Source organism: Biomphalaria glabrata, chromosome 7 (genome assembly GCF_947242115.1).
Source record: "Biomphalaria glabrata chromosome 7, xgBioGlab47.1, whole genome shotgun sequence".
In the NCBI taxonomy this organism is placed as follows: Eukaryota; Metazoa; Mollusca; class Gastropoda; family Planorbidae; genus Biomphalaria; species Biomphalaria glabrata.
Window position 1 is genome coordinate 27,451,707 of NC_074717.1, and position 18,319 is coordinate 27,470,025.

Below are 18,319 nucleotides of genomic sequence, written 5' to 3' on the forward strand. Positions count from 1 at the left end.
TGTTGCTGTTGTTGCAGCCAAGTAGTATTGGTAGTTGTTGCTGTTGTTGCAGCCAAGTAGTATTGGTAGTTGTTGCTGTTGTTGCAGCCAAGTAGTATTGGTAGTTGTTGCTGTTGTTGCAGCCAAGTAGTATTGGTAGTTGTTGCTGTTGTTGCTGTTGTTGCTGTTGTTGCAGCCAAGTAGTATTGGTAGTTGTTGCTGTTGTTGCTGTTGTTGCAGCCAAGTAGTATTGGTAGTTGTTGCTGTTGTTGCTGTTGTTGCAGCCAAGTAGTATTGGTAGTTGTTGCTGTTGTTGCAACCAAGTAGTATTGGTAGTTGTTGCTGTTGTTGCAGCCAAGTAGTATTGGTAGTTGTTGCTGTTGTTGCAGCCAAGTAGTATTGGTAGTTGTTGCTGTTGTTGCAGCCAAGTAGTATTGGTAGTTGTTGCTGTTGTTGCAGCCAAGTAGTATTGGTAGTTGTTGCTGTTGTTGCAGCCAAGTAGTATTGGTAGTTGTTGCTGTTGTTGCAGCCAAGTAGTATTGGTAGTTGTTGCTGTTGTTGCTGTTGTTGCTGTTGTTGCAGCCAAGTAGTATTGGTAGTTGTTGCTGTTGTTGCTGTTGTTGCAGCCAAGTAGTATTGGTAGTTGTTGCTGTTGTTGCTGTTGTTGCAGCCAAGTAGTATTGGTAGTTGTTGCTGTTGTTGCAACCAAGTAGTATTGGTAGTTGTTGCTGTTGTTGCAGCCAAGTAGTATTGGTAGTTGTTGCTGTTGTTGCAGCCAAGTAGTATTGGTAGTTGTTGCTGTTGTTGCAGCCAAGTAGTATTGGTAGTTGTTGCTGTTGTTGCAGCCAAGTAGTATTGGTAGTTGTTGCTGTTGTTGCAGCCAAGTAGTATTGGTAGTTGTTGCTGTTGTTGCAACCAAGTAGTATTGGTAGTTGTTGCTGTTGTTGCAGCCAAGTAGTATTGGTAGTTGTTGCTGTTGTTGCAGCCAAGTAGTATTGGTAGTTGTTGCTGTTGTTGCAGCCAAGAAGTATTGTTAGTTGTTGCTGTTGTTGCTGTTGTTGCAGCCAAGTAGTATTGGTAGTTGTTGCTGTTGTTGCAGCCAAGTAGTATTGGTAGCTGTTGCTGTTGTTGCAGCCAAGTAGTATTGGTAGTTGTTGCTGTTGTTGCTGTTGTTGCAGCCAAGTTTCTTCACTAGATCAATTATTTAGTTCACGTGTAGTCTTAAATTTGACCTTTAAAATAGAAAAAAAAAGACTTTCAGCAAATTATTTAGAAACAAATTGAGTAAGAACCGTGTAGCTCGACAGGAAGAAGCTTCAGACTAAGTCTAATCAGTCTAATGAAAGTACGACAGCTAAGTCTAGTAAACAAACACAGTTTATTAATTCTAAACCCTATTTTCTACTTTCATTATTAGTTCTATTTAGAATTGGGTCATTTTGAAATAATAGTTTTGTCGCCACAAGGGATTCCAATTCTCCTAAACTTCCAATTCAACTACATTTACTTTAATTTCGCCCAAATGTTGCGTATTGTTATAATGTCATGAAAACATACAATATGCATGTTAAAGACCTGAAAATTTAATATAGATCTACCATGGGCGTAGCCAGGATTTTTTTCTGGTGGGGGGAGGGGTTTGGGTGTGTGTGCACATAATTAATGATTTAATCTTTATTACATTCTGACCCTTCATTCTTTTGGAAGACGTTTATTGTACCTTAGAATAGGTTCTTCCTGGAGTTAGTGGAAAAAGTGTAGACTCCCCGCCCTTGCCAGCAAGGGGGTCTGGGGAACGCTGTGAATTACCACAGCAGGGCTCGGAACCCCGCCGCCAAGCACTATTTCCGGTTCCAGAGTTTTTGGACAGTCAGCCATTGGATGCACTGGCCTTGGCGATACGCAGGTCGATTTCATTATCGATCTTTCCGTTTCTGAAGAGTGTGCTGCCAAGATATGTGAATCTGTCCACTGCGTTTATATCATGTCCATTTATCTTGATGATTGGACCCGAGTAGGCTTTCCCAGGAGCAGGTAAATATAAGACTTTAGTCTTGTTTGTGTTAATGGTAAAGCCAGAGTCTGAGCATGCTTTTGAGAAGTCACTGACGATGCTCTGCAGATCATTTTCAGAGTAGGCATTTAGGGCACAGTCGTCAGCAAACAGCAAGTCTCTGATTTCTGCTGATTTTATTTTTGATTTTATTTTGAGACGCCTCGGGTTGAATAGGCCACCATCAAATCTGTATGTTGTATTTATCCCGATGTTTTCTCTATCTGTGAATGCATCTGTCAGCATATCAGAGAACATGATACTGAACAGTGTAGGTGCTAGGACACATCCTTGTTTTACCCCGTTTGATACTTCGAAGGGCTCTGATAGTTCTCCACTTTCCTGGACACGAGCCTTCATGCCATCATGAAATAGTCTCACCATGGTTATCAATTTTTGTTGACAACCATACTTTGACTAGTGAACAGTGTCGAATGCTTTTGTTAGGTCGACATATATTGAGAAGAGGTCACCACAAAAAAAAAAAGCTAGGGATCTATCGAGCTGTCATCCTCCCTATATTGCTCTATGCCTCAGAAACTTGGACAGTGTACAGAAATCATGCAAAGAAACTGAACCACTTCCACATGACATGTCTAAGAAAAATACTGAATGTCAAATGTCAAGACAAAATACCAGATACTGAAATCCTTCGAAGAGTGGGTCTAAAAAGCATCCACGCAATCATAATGCAGTCCCAGCTGCGATAGGCAGGACACGTCTGCAGAATAGAGGACCGCCACATCCCTAAACGACTCTTGTATGGCCAACTAAGCGAAGGTAAGCGCTCGCAAGGTGGTCAAAGAAAATGCTTCAGGAACACCCTCAAAGCTTCTCTGAATGGCGTTCAGCATAGACACAGCCACCTGGGAGACAGAGGCACATGATAGAGCATCATGGCGTTGCGATTTGAAAACTGGCGCACAGGTTGCTGAGGAAAAGAGAACAAAGCTGGCAGAAGAAAAACGCCAGAGAAGAAAAGCAAGGCCAATGATACTAGCTCCAGCTGGAATAACCTGCCCAGTGTGCAGCCGAACATTTATTTATTATGTAAACAATAGTATCACATTAAGAAATAAATCAGATACGAACAGCATGGTACACCATTACCCGGTAACAAAAGGCCTACTATTCTTGATTATAACATTGGCTTAGGACTAATTAAACGTGTAAATTCATACGAGTTCTAGTCTAGATATAATAGATTCTATAGCAAGATTCTATATTTAGTTCTAGATCTAGAGAATCTAGACTTAGGTCTAGATATAGACTTAGATCTATTTCTAGATCTAGACTTAGATCTAGAGTTTAATTCTAGACCCAGACTTAGTTCTTGAATCTAGATTTAGATCTAAAACTAGGTCTAGATCTAGCTAGATCTATGTCTAGTTTGTATGACAAATGACAATGAAGATATACTTTTTTTTGTGAGGGGAAAGTCTTAAGTTATTTGTATATATTGCCTATATATAGCCTAATAGCCATAGACATAAAAATACATAATGTCTATGATTGTAGCTTAAAGTAGATTAAGATTTTTTTCTTGTTGCCAATTTATGTAATTTTGTTAGAAGAATAAATCTTTTTTAGCTGCTCTTTATTACATGTAACATATCTATGTTATTAGATTTGAATGTATGGATAAAATTAATAATTATTATTTAAAAAAATATAAGTGTAAGCTAAATGAATATATGGAGATGCTGTGGCTGAGGGGTAAAGCACTTGGAACCGAATCCTGGTGATGACTCTAGGTGGATCACTTCGGGGGCCGATTTTGAGTTTGTGTTTCCACACAAACTGTCTTTGTAACCTTGTTTGTATACTGAAGAGGTTTTTTTTTTTGGCTTCAAACCCGCTGAAGGGGAGGTTTAAACACAAAACCCTTCTTGGCCACGCTCATAGAATCTGGTGACTGGTGAATGGATAGTCTTATATAGAAGAGGGGGGTTTTATCGTTAATTTTGGAAGGGGTTTTAAAATCAAAATCTTCCTTACCTATGCTCTTGGAATTTGGGATTTTTGTCGTCTGCATTATTTTTGTTTTGTTTTATAGAAGAAGGGATTTAGGTGGAAAACCCCCTGGTAGGGGTTTTCAAACTCAAAACCCCCTTGGCTGCGCTGGGGCAAGTGATGGTATAGTATTAAAATCTCACCTAAAATAAACAAAATCAAAGCAAAAAATTAATCACTAAATTCCAACAACCCCCCTCCCCCGCAGGAGGGGGGATTTCATTTCGTTGGGGACCCCCCCTTCCGGCTACGCCCATGAGATCTACATAGAATGGACAATACTTAAATGTTATCGATTGTGGAAAGAAAAGTTTATTTTTTTGACATAGCCTATTACAATAAATTTTTACTTCAAGTTTCTGTTTTGATCTAAATCTAGACTCGAATTGGAGATATGAAAATTGTCTTGTATTTGGATTCTTAAAACTGACTCATTTTTAGACGAATTCACAGAATCATTAGCTTTAGATGGCACATTAAAATGGCCGAATAAAAATTGTCTCGATGTCCAGACTAGATCTATATATTTTAATGACTCATTTTTAGACGAATTCACAGAATTATTAGCTTTAGATGGCACATTAAAATGGCCGAATAAAAATTGTCTCGATGTCCAGACTAGATCTATATATTTGTATGTCTATTTTAAATACAAAAACAAACCTCTAGCGACTGAACAAACTATTTTTCATTTCACAATTTATCTGTTCGTTAAACATGACATGATCAAAACTAGATATTTGTTGCTTTCAATGTGTGCATTAGCCTCTGTGTGTAGTTGTATTGTGCAGGTCTATTCTGAAATACACAGAATTACACGTACAATGTACAAAAACATTTGACTGCGCATGCACGTGAAAAAAAAATTCCTCCTGGTTTGTTTATTGTTATTGTTAAAGAATACAACTGCGATTAGTAATAAAATAAATAACAATTCAACTGTAGCAAGCCCTTTTTACATACACGATGTAGATTAAAGGTAGTTTTAAAACAAGCAAAATAAAATAGAAAAAACTTTTGAAAAAAAGCTTTTATTGAGTGTATTAATTATTTTGGATCAATCATGTAATAAGAAGACTAATTCTGTTCATACCACTACTGCAGTCAAATACTATTTCTTTCCTTTGTTTGAGATACCAAACAAAGTAATTTATTAACAATTTTGCTAATTAACTAATTGGTTAATTTTTTTCTTTGATTCTTGTGTTGTCAGGTCGAAGAAATAATTGTGCCGAATTTCAGCTTGATCCGAGATTTGGTATTGGAGAAATAACGTGTACAAACTTTTGAACAGATTTCCAAGTAAAAACAACTTTACTACTTATAACTACTTTACAAACAACACCTTCTTTCAGCTTTTTCAAGTTTTTCTCCACATTTTTGTGTAGTGTTAAGAGATCGGCGCTTCCAGTCTAGGCATAATATATAGGCTATATCTTATCTTTTTTATCGTATCTTATAAATTACAGACGTTATTTAAAAAAAGAAGATATATAGGTCTGTGCGTTTTTTGTTTTTTTTTATAGATTAGATTTCCATGATATAATCATGGAACTATACTAATGGAACACAAGCTTCGAGTTTTTTACAAAGACAAAGAGAGTCGAAGTGCCGTCGCGCATCTTTTTCGCGCACCATACCATTTTGAAAAATCGATGAGGATGCCAAAGAAGAAATTTACTCCGAGAGCCACTTGGATTGACCTTCATTGAGAGTAAAACTTCCCCACACTATATTTTATTAGATCTGTAAAAAGTTTATCCATTTTCTGACTATCTGATAAAATAGATACAATTTCCCTGAATAAGAGATCGTCACAAAAGTTTTTTTTTTCGATCACCCTATAAAATGCCACTTATTTTCCAAAAAATAGAATCTAAATTCCGAAAATACAATCTTTCAGTGTTTCTGTGTTTGGTTTATTTACACTAAATCTGGATGAAGACCTGTCTACCGTTCCGCCAAATGCGTATTTGTTACGATATACTAAATTGCACGAAATAAAAATAGGAGGCCTAATACAGTTTTGACACTCCAAGCTACGCATTTCTAATCGTTTTTTTTTTATTATCGAAAGGACTAGGCTATAGGCATACACGTCTCGTGGGAAACAAAGAAAAAGTTAATCTTGATAATATTGTAGCCTAAATAAAATGACAAAAAAAAACAAAAAAACAACTATAGCCTAATCTAAAATGAAATAGATCTAGAGCTAGATTTTCTTGGACGAATGATATAAAATAAGTATAAATAATAAGTCATATGAATCTGATAGCTCTAAAACAAATACTGATAGAGTCATTAATTAATTAATTATTATAATTACATGACTACCAACTGCTGGGTATTTTTATTGCCAAAATACAATGTATTTTATGTGCATTTATTAAAAACAACAACCAAAAATTAAGCGTTTGACGCAACTAGATCTAATATTAGTAATATATAGATTCTAGTTCTAGATCCAGAAAGCTACTTCTCTAATTCAGTTTTCTAGTTTAATTCTAGTTAGATCTAGATGTCTAGACCACTAGATCTAAATCTAGCCAGGGTTTTTGTCATGGAATAGATTTATTATAATTTATAAAACTTCAGCCACCTACTGATCACGATATGACAGATAGGCCTACTCTCTCTTAGACTCTCTACTACTAGACTCTAGATCTAGTACTAGTAGATCATTACATTTGACTAGTGGATGATTACTAGATCACAGTAAAATTCAATGTGTACTTCCGACTTAAGCTCAACAAACAAGTCTACTCCAAAGTATAGATCTACTAGTAAAGTCACAAAGTGTAAAGGATCATTATATATTCACATAAAAAAAATTATAGGCCTAAAATGAATCGAATAATCAGTCACTAATTTGACTAATCAGTAATCTAAATTGTTTTTTTTTTTTAAATGGCAAGTGTTATTGATGACTTCTGACTTGTAAACCAGTTGCAGAGATTCTAGTTTTTATTTTGATGACATGTTACGATATATCAATGATATTTAGATAAACCTAGTGGAACAGACAGAAGGACCATTTAATATAAGGCAAAGAAGTAAGATGTTTATAATCCATCAAACTATGATCAAACTCACAGAGGACTTGTGTCATTTGTGACGGCATTTCATGCATTTACAGAAGCTACAAACTATTCTACAAAAATGATAGGCTTGTCTTTGATTCCGAAGACTTATGAGGAATGCTATGTTTCCAGTGGCTACTCAGCCCCAGCTGTGACCTACATATTATGCCACACTGAGCACAGGCATAACCATTGTCCACCTGTGGTAGAATCAGTTGTTTTTTTTCTTTTTGCCGTCTACCCTAGGCAATTAATTTTCATTGGTGTATACCACACCTTTGTAAGTGACCTCCAGCTGTCTCGCTCTGAAGCTGTATGCAACCAGGTGCTCTCTTATTCTATGTCATTTAAAGCAAGTTGGCGCCTAAGCTTGTCTTTAAAGCATTTCTGTGGTACCTCTTTATGTGCATATGACATGTTAGGCAAATAGGTTTTGCCTATCGGAAGGCCATTTCGGAATATATATATATATATATATATATATATAACTCCAAACATCTGGACTTCCAGTAACCAAGAAAATAAGCTTAGGATTCAAAGAGACGACACTGGCATTTCAGCTAAGACAATCAGTAAAATTAATAGCAACTTTAATTGCAGTCCACCAAACAAGATAAAAAGAAACAAGTGTGGCTTCAATAGCATTGATGATATTTAGTTTACTTTTATCTCATTTACTAGTATTACTGTTTCATTGACTAAGGTTTTTTATTGTCAAATATGCATAAGTACATGTACTAGTTCCTGCAATTTGATGAAAAATAATAATTAAATTGTGTGTAGTCTATATACAAATGTTTATAAGAGATCACAGCTTAGCTTAATTTACTTAATTTCAAAACTATGATTTTGTGTTCTGACTCTACTCTAAATAAATTATATTTTATTTTAAGAATGCAAAGTTGGAAATTCTGTTCTGATGAAAAAAAATTATTAAAATAAAGTAGATGTTTATGGTTTCTTTGTATTTATTTTTAAATTATTTATTCATTAAAAATTAATTGTTCATTAACATTTACGTGAAGTAAAGATCAAAAACACAAATTCAATTCATGCAGATCACAGCCCATCACTTAAATGTATTTACTGTCAATTCTACCTCACATTGATGTAGGCCTAAAGCACCTGAAATAATGACAAATTTTCATTCAATAACTTGTACTAGACGTGTTAAAACTAATGACCTGCATCATCATCATTGGCCTCCTTCAGTCGTAGAAATAGAAAGACTAAGGTTTCATCTCAGAGCACACTTCCTCATGTGGCTGTGGAGCCCTATTTCGGAGAGACACTCCCATCCACAGATAGCACAGGTTAAGGTGGTTTTTGCTTCGGTGGTAGAGGAGCGGGCCGTTTTACGGATTGTACGTTTTTCTTCCTGAGCTGAGACCTATGTACTTTCACTGTCCATAGCTTTCTTGGTCACTGTCTCTCCATCTGTTGCGGTCTAAAGCTATGTCTTCCCAATTGTCAGTATTGATGTTCACTGATTTGAGGTCACGTTTTATTACATCTATGTAATGGAAGTGGGGGCGACCAGTTTTTCTTGTGTCAGTAGTGTGTTAAAACTAATGACCTGTGTATATAATTTATTAAGCAGGAGCATCAACAAATCTTGAACAATAATTGTCTACAGAAAAACTTTATTCTTATCCAAACAATATACATTTACAATGTAATTAAGCAAGTTAATTTATATTTATACAAATCTATATGGCCTAAAGATTATAGCGTATTTTGATGTGTGAATACCAAGTTACATTATTACATGAAAATAGTGTACTCATTTTTAAAATATTCTGGGTAATAAAAATAAAAAAACTAATGATACAATAAAATTGAAGCATTAGTCAAAAAAAGAAAATTTTCACTCAAGATCTATGTGAACTCTGCTTGAAAATTAATTAATTAATTAATTTTGAAATTAATTGAAAAAAAAAAATTATGGTTCTTTAGTCAATGGAATGATAGCAGCAATTATTTAACAATTTCATGATTATCCATTCATTTCAATATACTTATAACTGAAAAATAATTCATAAGGTTTAGATACAACCATTTGAAATAATGATTATAATTTTTTTCTTAATTTGCTTAATTCAAATCTAATATAAACAAGATTTCCTCTGTCAAGAAACTTATAGGGGAACAACATGCATGTTCTTCTCAGTAAGTTTTGCAAAGGGAATTAAGAATATTTAATTGATGTTGCTTTTTTTTTTGCCAACATTTTAAACCTTTGCAACAGGTTTTAGTTTTAAGGAGAATGCACCATATTTTATATGTTTACTTTTGTTAGATTCTTATTTTAATTTAAAAAAAGTAAAATTTCCCTTACCACTCATCCATTGCACTCCCTCTTGTTTTAATGGGGCTCAGATTAATAGTTTTCAAGTACAATATCAAACAGATTTAAAGAAATACTAAATCCAAACCTGTTGGCTGAATGACAAGATATACATAAATATGTATACAGCTTACAGTATAATATATATATCTTAAATTAAAATTGGTCCAAGACTTTTATTTTGCAACATGATGGGATTTTCCTTTCTGGTGGTGCTATGCAGGAGTCCAAGAATCTCATCTTTTCTCATAACAGAAAGTTATCTAGTTACAAAAATAAATAAAAGGATTTAAAAAAAAATTAAAAAATATGTGTGACATATGTGTTGACCATGCTAAACTTATATATGTTATGAATTATAGTTATATAATTTTGCCATTCTAAAAATAGTCTGTACCTAAAAGGAGCTACTGCGTTAATGTGTAGACATGGCCCTGACCTTAATAGTTATGAATTATTACTATAGGTGAAGGCAGATGTTCAGTTAATTTGATGCACATTGAACTAATCTAAAAGCAACTATAACATATATTATGATTTACATTTTCATGGAAAACTAGTTTTTCAAAAATACAAGTACTTCAGCTTATGAGAAAAGTACATGGGAAAAATTGCAGTACCTTACCTTTAAGAGGTGCAACCAATCATTGACTTTTCAGGAATGCATGCCTTTTTCTTTCATTTCCAAACATAACTGTAATTATACAATTAGGCATATTGGTTAATTTCTTTTGAAAACATTACAATTAAAAAATAATATTATTAAATTGAAAACGTTGTATCAAACATACAAATTATCAGACAATTTTGCCTAATTTCATCTAACAGTTTATTGTAAAGGAATGGCCTGCACAACAGCCAAGGTATATTAGGCATTCATGAAAGATGAATGTGCTTAAGAGTGTTATAAATAAAAAAAAAAAAAACTTAGAGAAAAATGTTAAATTCCATCCCAGATATTTGGATGTTGCTTGACCATGAAAATCACACAATTCATAAAACATTTATTAGATAACTAAAATAAAAATTGTATAGTAGTACTTACATTAAATATTGAATGGATGCCCAGAGAGTAGAAATAGTATAAGTATGATCCTTGAGCCATTCTGGTACATCATCAGAACTGGTTGCCATGGTTCTACTTGTTAATAACTGAAACATTACAAACCTTTTTTTATATTTATAATTTATCACAGACTAGAATAGAAATGTTGCCAGGAAAAATACCAATAGTTAGAATACACCTGATGCTACTGTTGTAGCCTTATTACTGGTTAAAATGCACCAAAACTTCATTAATTAAATCTGATAAGAAACATATATGTATCACACAAGTCCAAGTTTATCAGAGTGTCAGCAAATAATTAACTAGATATGTGAGTTTTATATTAAAGTACTGAATTTCAGGGGATAGATCCAACTTGACACCACATCATTTATTATTTCATGAACTCATGGGTATGGCATGGAATGGAAACTAATATATATGGGGTGTAGGCAAGGCATGGATTATAAATTGTCTTGTATAGATTAGATTGGGTAAAACTGCCAATCGAAGGTAACTTTTACTGATAGATCTGGATCAATTATAAATTTATGGGACCTAGGCCTGCACAAATTTTATCTTTTATTTATATATTTTATGTACATATATAACTAGTCTAGAATCTATAATTATATCTTAATAATAATTTTTGTAGATAGATGTCATATAATATCTAACATATTAAGTATAGATCAGTAGATTTAGAATTTTAGCTAGTGGAATATTTTTATATCCTAATCTGAACTGGATATATATATCTAGAATTTAGATCAGTAGATTTAGTACTTTAGGTAGTAAAAACTTTATACTCTAAATCTAAACTGGATCTAGATCTAATTATTCTAGAAGCTTAGATCTAGAAGACTAGTTGTCAAGATTTGACTACACTATGGCTAATGCACTAGCTTAGTAGGCCTACTCGATAGATCAAGAGACAGAGTACTAATAGACTCGTCTTGCCTCGTTGGGCCTCTCAAATCAGCTATAGACTTTAGAGACAATTTAGGAAGGTGAATATCGATCCAATTCAAAGATCTACAATCTACATGTTAGAGTCTAGCTAGAGATGCTAGATCTAGTCTAGAAGGCTTATCAATAAAAAATAAAATCAATCATTTCTAAAGTTTGTAAAATTATATGTAGATCTAATCTATCTATTTATAATATAATAAAAATCTATGTCTACTTTTTAAATATTTAAAATGATATGGCTGGTGATATTAATTATTTTAATTGAGACATTGACATACTGTCACATACAAAGTAACAAAATAATTAGATCTTATTCTAACTCATAGACTCATACCATATTGTATTAAACCTTCGAGTTTACGTTCCACTACCTTGACTTGACTATATTGACTAAATAAAGGGCACTATGATTATAGATTCTATGTAGATTATTATCTATGATGCTGATGTTTATCAACTGGTAGATCTATAAGTAGTATCGTCACTTTAAGTATAATCAGTATAACCACTGCATTCGTTTCATTCACTGTCTGTATCAATAATCGTGTGAATGACTGAATGTGATGTGAAAGTGAAGTCTAGATTTAAAATAATTTAGATAGAATTGATAGATTATAGATCTACTATTAAAAAGTATTAACTATAGGGCTATAGGGCCTACTAACTATAGTTTACTATAGTGTCTATACTATAGACTATAGTATAGACACTATAGTAAACTATAGTTAGTATAGTATAGTATAGCCAGTATGACTCGTATGAGTATACTCATATACTGTAAAAGTGTATAATAGTAAGTATAGCTATAGACAGACTAGATCATAGATGATCGATAGATCTAGAATCTAGACTAGAGTCACTAGATTTGACTAGATCTATAAATATTCATATTGACAATTATTGATCTCATGTAATGATGTATGGTCTAGATCTAGATAAAATAGAGTGGATCTCATGACTGTCTATATTAGATCTATTGATTTTTTTTAAAACGTTAAATAAATCTAGACCTTAGTCTTTAACTTTAGTCTAGACCTAGGTGTTGTAGATCTATATTAATCTAGATATTATACAAGAGATCTAGATCAATATAAGTTCGTTTTTTTTTTTAATTCGCATTCGAAATTTTAAATACCCAGATTTAAGTATTTATATACCCATATTGGTAGGTCCGAGTTAATCATTTATTAGATCTATTAAAGCATGTCTATATAAAAGATTATTATTTTAAAAATATATTATTATATAAAATATATAGTTATGAATATTTACTTTAAAAAATTAAAGAAAATGAATTTTTCACTTTTGCCAATTAACACTCTGGCTAGCAAAAAGGATGACTCCTCAATACTGTGAAAAGACGATAACTGCATGAGTTGATTTGGAATTGTATTTTGTAAGACTAATTTTCAAAACATATCCTTCATGAGAGAGAACGAAAAAAGGTTGTCAAAAAAAAAAGCTGGCTGGACTACGCAAATAATGGACCAGCCTCTCTCTCTTGATATCTTGTTAAGAACATTGGTGACCGGGAAAAGTGGATGGTTTGGTTGCGCGGGACACATGATAAAAATGACATGTACATAAAAAAATCCAGATTTTGTGTAAAATACCCAAACGAGGAAGTACTGGAAACACCTATTTTAATGAAGTGGCCTTAAAAAAAAATCTTTTGTGACGATCCATTATTCAGGGAAATTGTATCTATTTTATCAGATAGTCAGAAAATGGATAAAGTTTTTACAGATCTAATAAAATATAGTGTGGGGAAGTTTTACTCTCAATGAAGGTCAATCCAAGTGGCTCTCGGAGTAAATTTCTTCTTTGGCATCCTCATCGATTTTTCAAATTGGTATGGTGCGCGAAAAAAGATGCGCGACGGCACTCTGATCATAAAATCTCGAAGCTGGTGTTCCATTAGTATAGTTCCATGATATAATCAACAAAAACTTTGTGATTTGAATTTTCCGATTGTCAGCACCAAAAATTATTGCTTTCAAGTGTTTTCACATTTTTCATTCTGAGTTTTTGATCAATAGGAAGGAAGTAGACAAGATATAAATCTAGATCTAGAAATAAATATAGCCATGATATTTTTGTCAATCGCAATGGAAATACATAGACAAGATCTAAATATGTAAAAAAAAATGCATTTAATTTAATCCTATTGTTAATTTCCTGATCTGTTGTAATTTTAACAGATTTTCTTTGACTATTTTGATTCTTTCATTGAGAGAACACTGAAGCCCAGAACGCAAATATCCATCTATAAGTTTCTATGCCTCAGAGTTCTTAGATCGGTCAAGTTTGTTGGTTCTATCGTTACAGTAGTAGCTGTTGCTATCATTTTAAGCCATACCGTAGAATGGAGCAGGATCTGGAAAGACCTACACTGTCAAGAATTCTCCCACTTGAAAAGCCGCCCACCTCTGACCCCGAGGGCAAGACACATGGTCTGCTCTAAAGCCCCTGTTGTGTCACGAACCCAGTGCAGTGGGTGTTTCAGGCCTAGCGTAAGCGAATGGTCGCGAAAGCTTGTCCAGTTCACAGACCAGGACAGGGTTCACCCACGTGGTCCAGAGAAATACTTTCAAACGAGGAGAGAGATGCAGCAGGAATTGGTGGACGGAATTCTAATAGCTCCTTGGTCGGTGTGTACCGAGTCTTGCCCGTATCTGGTAGCCATACAGCTGTCCACTATAGAGATGAGCGACGAGAGAATGAGAACCAGGACTACCTGGGCCAGCGTGGCGAAGACCAGCTTCTGGCCCCATCGCCGAATGAACGCGGATCTTAAGATCGTCTTCGTGGTCGCGCACAAGATCCCTGACGTCACGGTGAAGCTGCGCGGAAGAGAAGCGACCCTTCCAAGTGAAAAACAATGGCGACAGTTGACCACGGAGTCCGACCTTCACGGGGACATCCTGTACTTGGACATGATAGACAGTTACCCCAACTTGACATTGAAAGTCATGTCCAGTCTGAAATGGCTGAGCGAGCATTGTTTGAGGACTAAATATTTCCTTAAGGTAGATACTGACACCTTTGTCAACGTACCGCTTCTGCTTGACCTCTTGATACTTAACGAGGAGGCTCTAAGTAACTCTGTTCTTGGCTACATCATTAACGGATCCAGAACAGTAGCACGTGAAGGAAGATGGGCGGTGGACCGTAATATATATCCTATGGCCATGTACCCATTCTATGCTGCAGGTAAGTGTTGTCGATAGCGTTAGGTTAGAGCACGTTCGGTACAGCTGGTCAAAATAAAAGAGCAACTGGTGTCTAGTTCTCTATGGGGAGGGGGGTATCTGGGAGGTTTCCGTGCTACCTTTAGGCGCTCAGCAAACACATCACAGCTAGAGTCAGGACTCGTACTCGAGTCCCTCGTAAGGTGGCCAACCATAATTCTTTAGAATCTGTGCCCCGGTACGTGACGTTTTGGCGCCGCCGTTTTGGCGCCGCCGTTTTGGCCCCGCCGTTTTGGCGACGGGACGTTTTGGCGCGAGATATCATTTGACGATAATTTAATAAGCACGTAGCTTTTTTTTAATGAACCATTGAATTCCAGAGACTTAGACAAATAACCATGGTGTCTATGTATACGTAACTTAAAGTATTTTGAGAAACATGATGCATGTATTATTTTTTTACTTATTATTAGCAAGTGTTTGGTATGTATAGCTGGAGATACCATACAGTCATTAAATAAACCAATGTTAATGTAAACAAATAATTGCACCAATTTTTAGTCTATCATCGTTTCATTTTGTTTTTAATTTTAAAGTAATATCTTTAAAAACTTTTTTGAAAATAAAAGTGTGCCTCTTAATAAACACACATACACAAGCCAAAATGTTTATTAAAGAAAATGATGTGAAAAAAAACACACACATTTACATTTAGTTCGTGAAAAATATGTCTTAACACAAACACTCATGCAAAACATAGATATGAATAATTCTTTTAAAAGAAATAATACAATAAACGTAAATAATGTATTTCGTGCCAAAACGTCCCGTCGCCAAAACGGCTCTCGCCAAAACGTCCTTCGCGCCAAAACGGCGGGGCCAAAACGGCGTCGCCAAAACGTCCTGCTTCGCTGTGCCCTGGGTTGTTGTGCACACTGTAGAACATAGATGTACCATAATTCTTTAGACTCTGTGCCCTAGGTTGTTGTGCACACTGTAGAACATAGATGTACCATAATTCTTTAGACTCTGTGCCCTAGGTTGTTGTGCACACTGTAGAACATAGATGTACCATAATTCTTTAGACTCTGTGCCCTAGGTTGTTGCGCACACTGTAGAACATAGATGTACCATAATTCTTTAGACTCTGTGCCCTAGGTTGTTGCGCACACTGTAGAACATAGATGTTCCATAATTCTTTAGACTCTGTGCCCTAGGTTGTTGTGCACACTGTAGAACATAGATGTTCCATAATTATTTATTATTTCATTTCGGTTATTTCGAGTTTTAAAACATTTTGCTGAAAAATCGGTTGATAACTATAATAGGGTAACGCTTGGAATATTTATGTCGACTATATTGAACTTAAGGGGGTGCGGTGGCTGAGTGGCTTCCGATCCTGGGGTCCGGGTTCAAATCTCGATGAAGGCTGATTTTGAATTCCGGGATTTTTAGGGCGCCCTGATTCCACCCAACTCTAATGGGTACCTGACTTAAGTTGGGGAAAGTAAAGACGGTTGGTCGTTGTGTTGGCACATAAAACCCTGCTCGTTAACCGTTGGCCAAATAAACATAATCTTAACATCATCTGCCCTATAGATCACAAGATCTGAAAGGGTACTTTACTTTACTATGTTGAACTTTACGAATTTAAATGGACTTCAAATTTTGTAGGATAAAAAATATTTTGCCCACATTGCTAAGGAGTTGTTTTTGTTCAATTTTTCTAATTTGTAACACTAATGCTACTGATGAATTAAGGTAGGTTTAAATTATAATCTGCTTTTTGTCACCCAAAGTGTTTTCAAAGGTAGTGACAATTATGTCTTTTAGAAATAGACAAAATCCTGGGCATATTTCATGTCAAAGTGTAGTCTTGACAGTTTCCTGGGCATATTTCATGGCTTACGTAACTAGAACCAGTTAATAAAATGTTCAATATAGTTCTTATTATTTCTATAAATCTGTCATGTCCTCGACCAAATCCGGCCCGACGCTGTGCTGCCGCTGCTGCCGCTGCTGCCCCTCAACCCCCACCCCAGGGCATAATGAACCCGCTGAGGTTCGGTTCATATTGAGTCGACCATTTTATTTTGCGCTGAAGCTCGTGACATGGTTGGCACTACTTCTATAGGCCTACATACTTATATTGCTCGCTATTCTAATGTTGTTGTTTTGTATAGAATATTTAGGTCAGGCATTGCTCGCTATTCTAATGTTGTTTTTTATTTAATATTTAGATCAGACATTGCTTGATTGAAACGAATATAAGATTTAAACTATTTTACTTGCAGGATGTGCTTACGTCATTTCTGCCCAAGTAGCTCGCGCCATCGTGGCGGTGTCTCCGTACATACCCATGCTGCCCATAGAGGACGCTTACGTGACAGGGGTCATGACCAAAGTGGTCAAGGCACAGCTATTTGCACACAATGAGCTGTTCACTGAGTTCATGGACCACCTTTGGCAGAGGTGCCAGATGGTCCTAGACACCAAAATAGCCAGCACAAACTCAGGAGGGGATCAGGCCATGGAAATCTGGTCTGCCATCTTAGTACAAAACAAGACGTGCTTTACAGCTAATACTGTGCGTGAAGAAGATCTCATAAACATAATCTACTCTGGCTAAAGCCTCGCCTTACAGTGATATGGTGATAGTGCATGGTTACTATAACAATTAAATGTGTTGACTGTCATGCACCTAAGTCGGCTGGTCATTTGATGCTCAGTGGATTAAGTCGTCTTAAGGATTGTTAGAAATTTAATATTTTCGCTTCAGCTTCGTAGAGGCTCATGAATTATGTTGGCTACAGAAACAGCGAAGCAGTTTACCTAGGATAGAAAGTCAAGTAGTCAAAAGTTTTGATTCACCGTGTTGTAGTTTCTGTAAACTGCGTCTACCAATCATATACTGTACAATAAATGTAGCCCACCGATGCTGTTCGACAACAGGAGAATGTCATCTAGGTGTAGACATTTTTTACATAAACCTGTATCCACCTTTTTGTTGACATAGATGAGATAACAGAACTATAGATATTAACAGAAAGAAGAAATAACAACGTGTATGACCTATATTGAAAAAATCAAAGGATACAAAGTCAATTGATATACTTTGGAAAAAAATATAAAAAAAATATAGAAAGAAAAAAGCTGTATATATGTAGGTACTCTTTGTGGCGTTAAGCTTTCAGAAAAAGGGAAATTAAAAAAAAAGCTCTTCCTAGAATGTGTATCTACTAAATAGCAATTGACTTTGAGGCACATTTTAAGAAATGCTATATAGGCCTAGTCAGTGGCGTCACTAGGGTCGGTGTCACCAGGTGCGGCAAGCCCGACTGTCACCCCCCCCCTTTCCCCAGGAAAATAATAATCTCCCACTAAAAAAAGAAACAACTATTTTTTATTCTGCTTCTTTAGGTTGAACAATAAAACTGTAAGTTTATTAATAAATTGGTTACACCCGATCAATGGTTTTCGATTCTATTTTTAAAATGTTTTTTAAATTTCATCAAAAGTTATTACATAAATTAAAAATGTACTATTATAGAATTGATAAACCTTGAGTTAAACATATTTTTTACTAGAGATTATTTAAGAGCTCCTTGCGGAAAAGGTTTTAAATTATAACTAGTGTAT

General features: G+C 35.1%; 1 protein-coding gene and 1 long non-coding RNA gene across 3 annotated transcripts; one reads left to right on the top strand and one right to left on the bottom strand.

Moving 5' to 3' along the window:
* Positions 1-8,490: 8,490 nt before the first annotated feature.
* On the bottom strand, positions 8,491-12,066 carry LOC129927456 (uncharacterized). 2 transcript variants are annotated; one of them, XR_008779068.1, is made up of 4 exons: positions 11,824-12,066; positions 10,518-10,624; positions 10,098-10,166; positions 8,491-9,735 (listed from the first exon to the last, which is right to left on the bottom strand). It is a non-coding gene; the product is annotated as an uncharacterized LOC129927456 (long non-coding RNA). The 2 variants fall into 2 exon arrangements; XR_008779067.1 differs by having other exon boundaries at positions 10,098-10,624.
* A 1,439-nt stretch (positions 12,067-13,505) lies between these two features.
* Positions 13,506-18,147, top strand: LOC106052040 (beta-1,3-galactosyltransferase 5-like). Its single transcript, XM_013207284.2, has 2 exons — positions 13,506-14,702; positions 16,975-18,147. Exons 1-2 carry the CDS (start codon positions 13,940-13,942, stop codon positions 17,307-17,309), a joined length of 1,098 nt encoding a protein of 365 aa, XP_013062738.2. The 5' UTR covers positions 13,506-13,939; the 3' UTR covers positions 17,310-18,147.
* Positions 18,148-18,319: the final 172 nt, after the last annotated feature.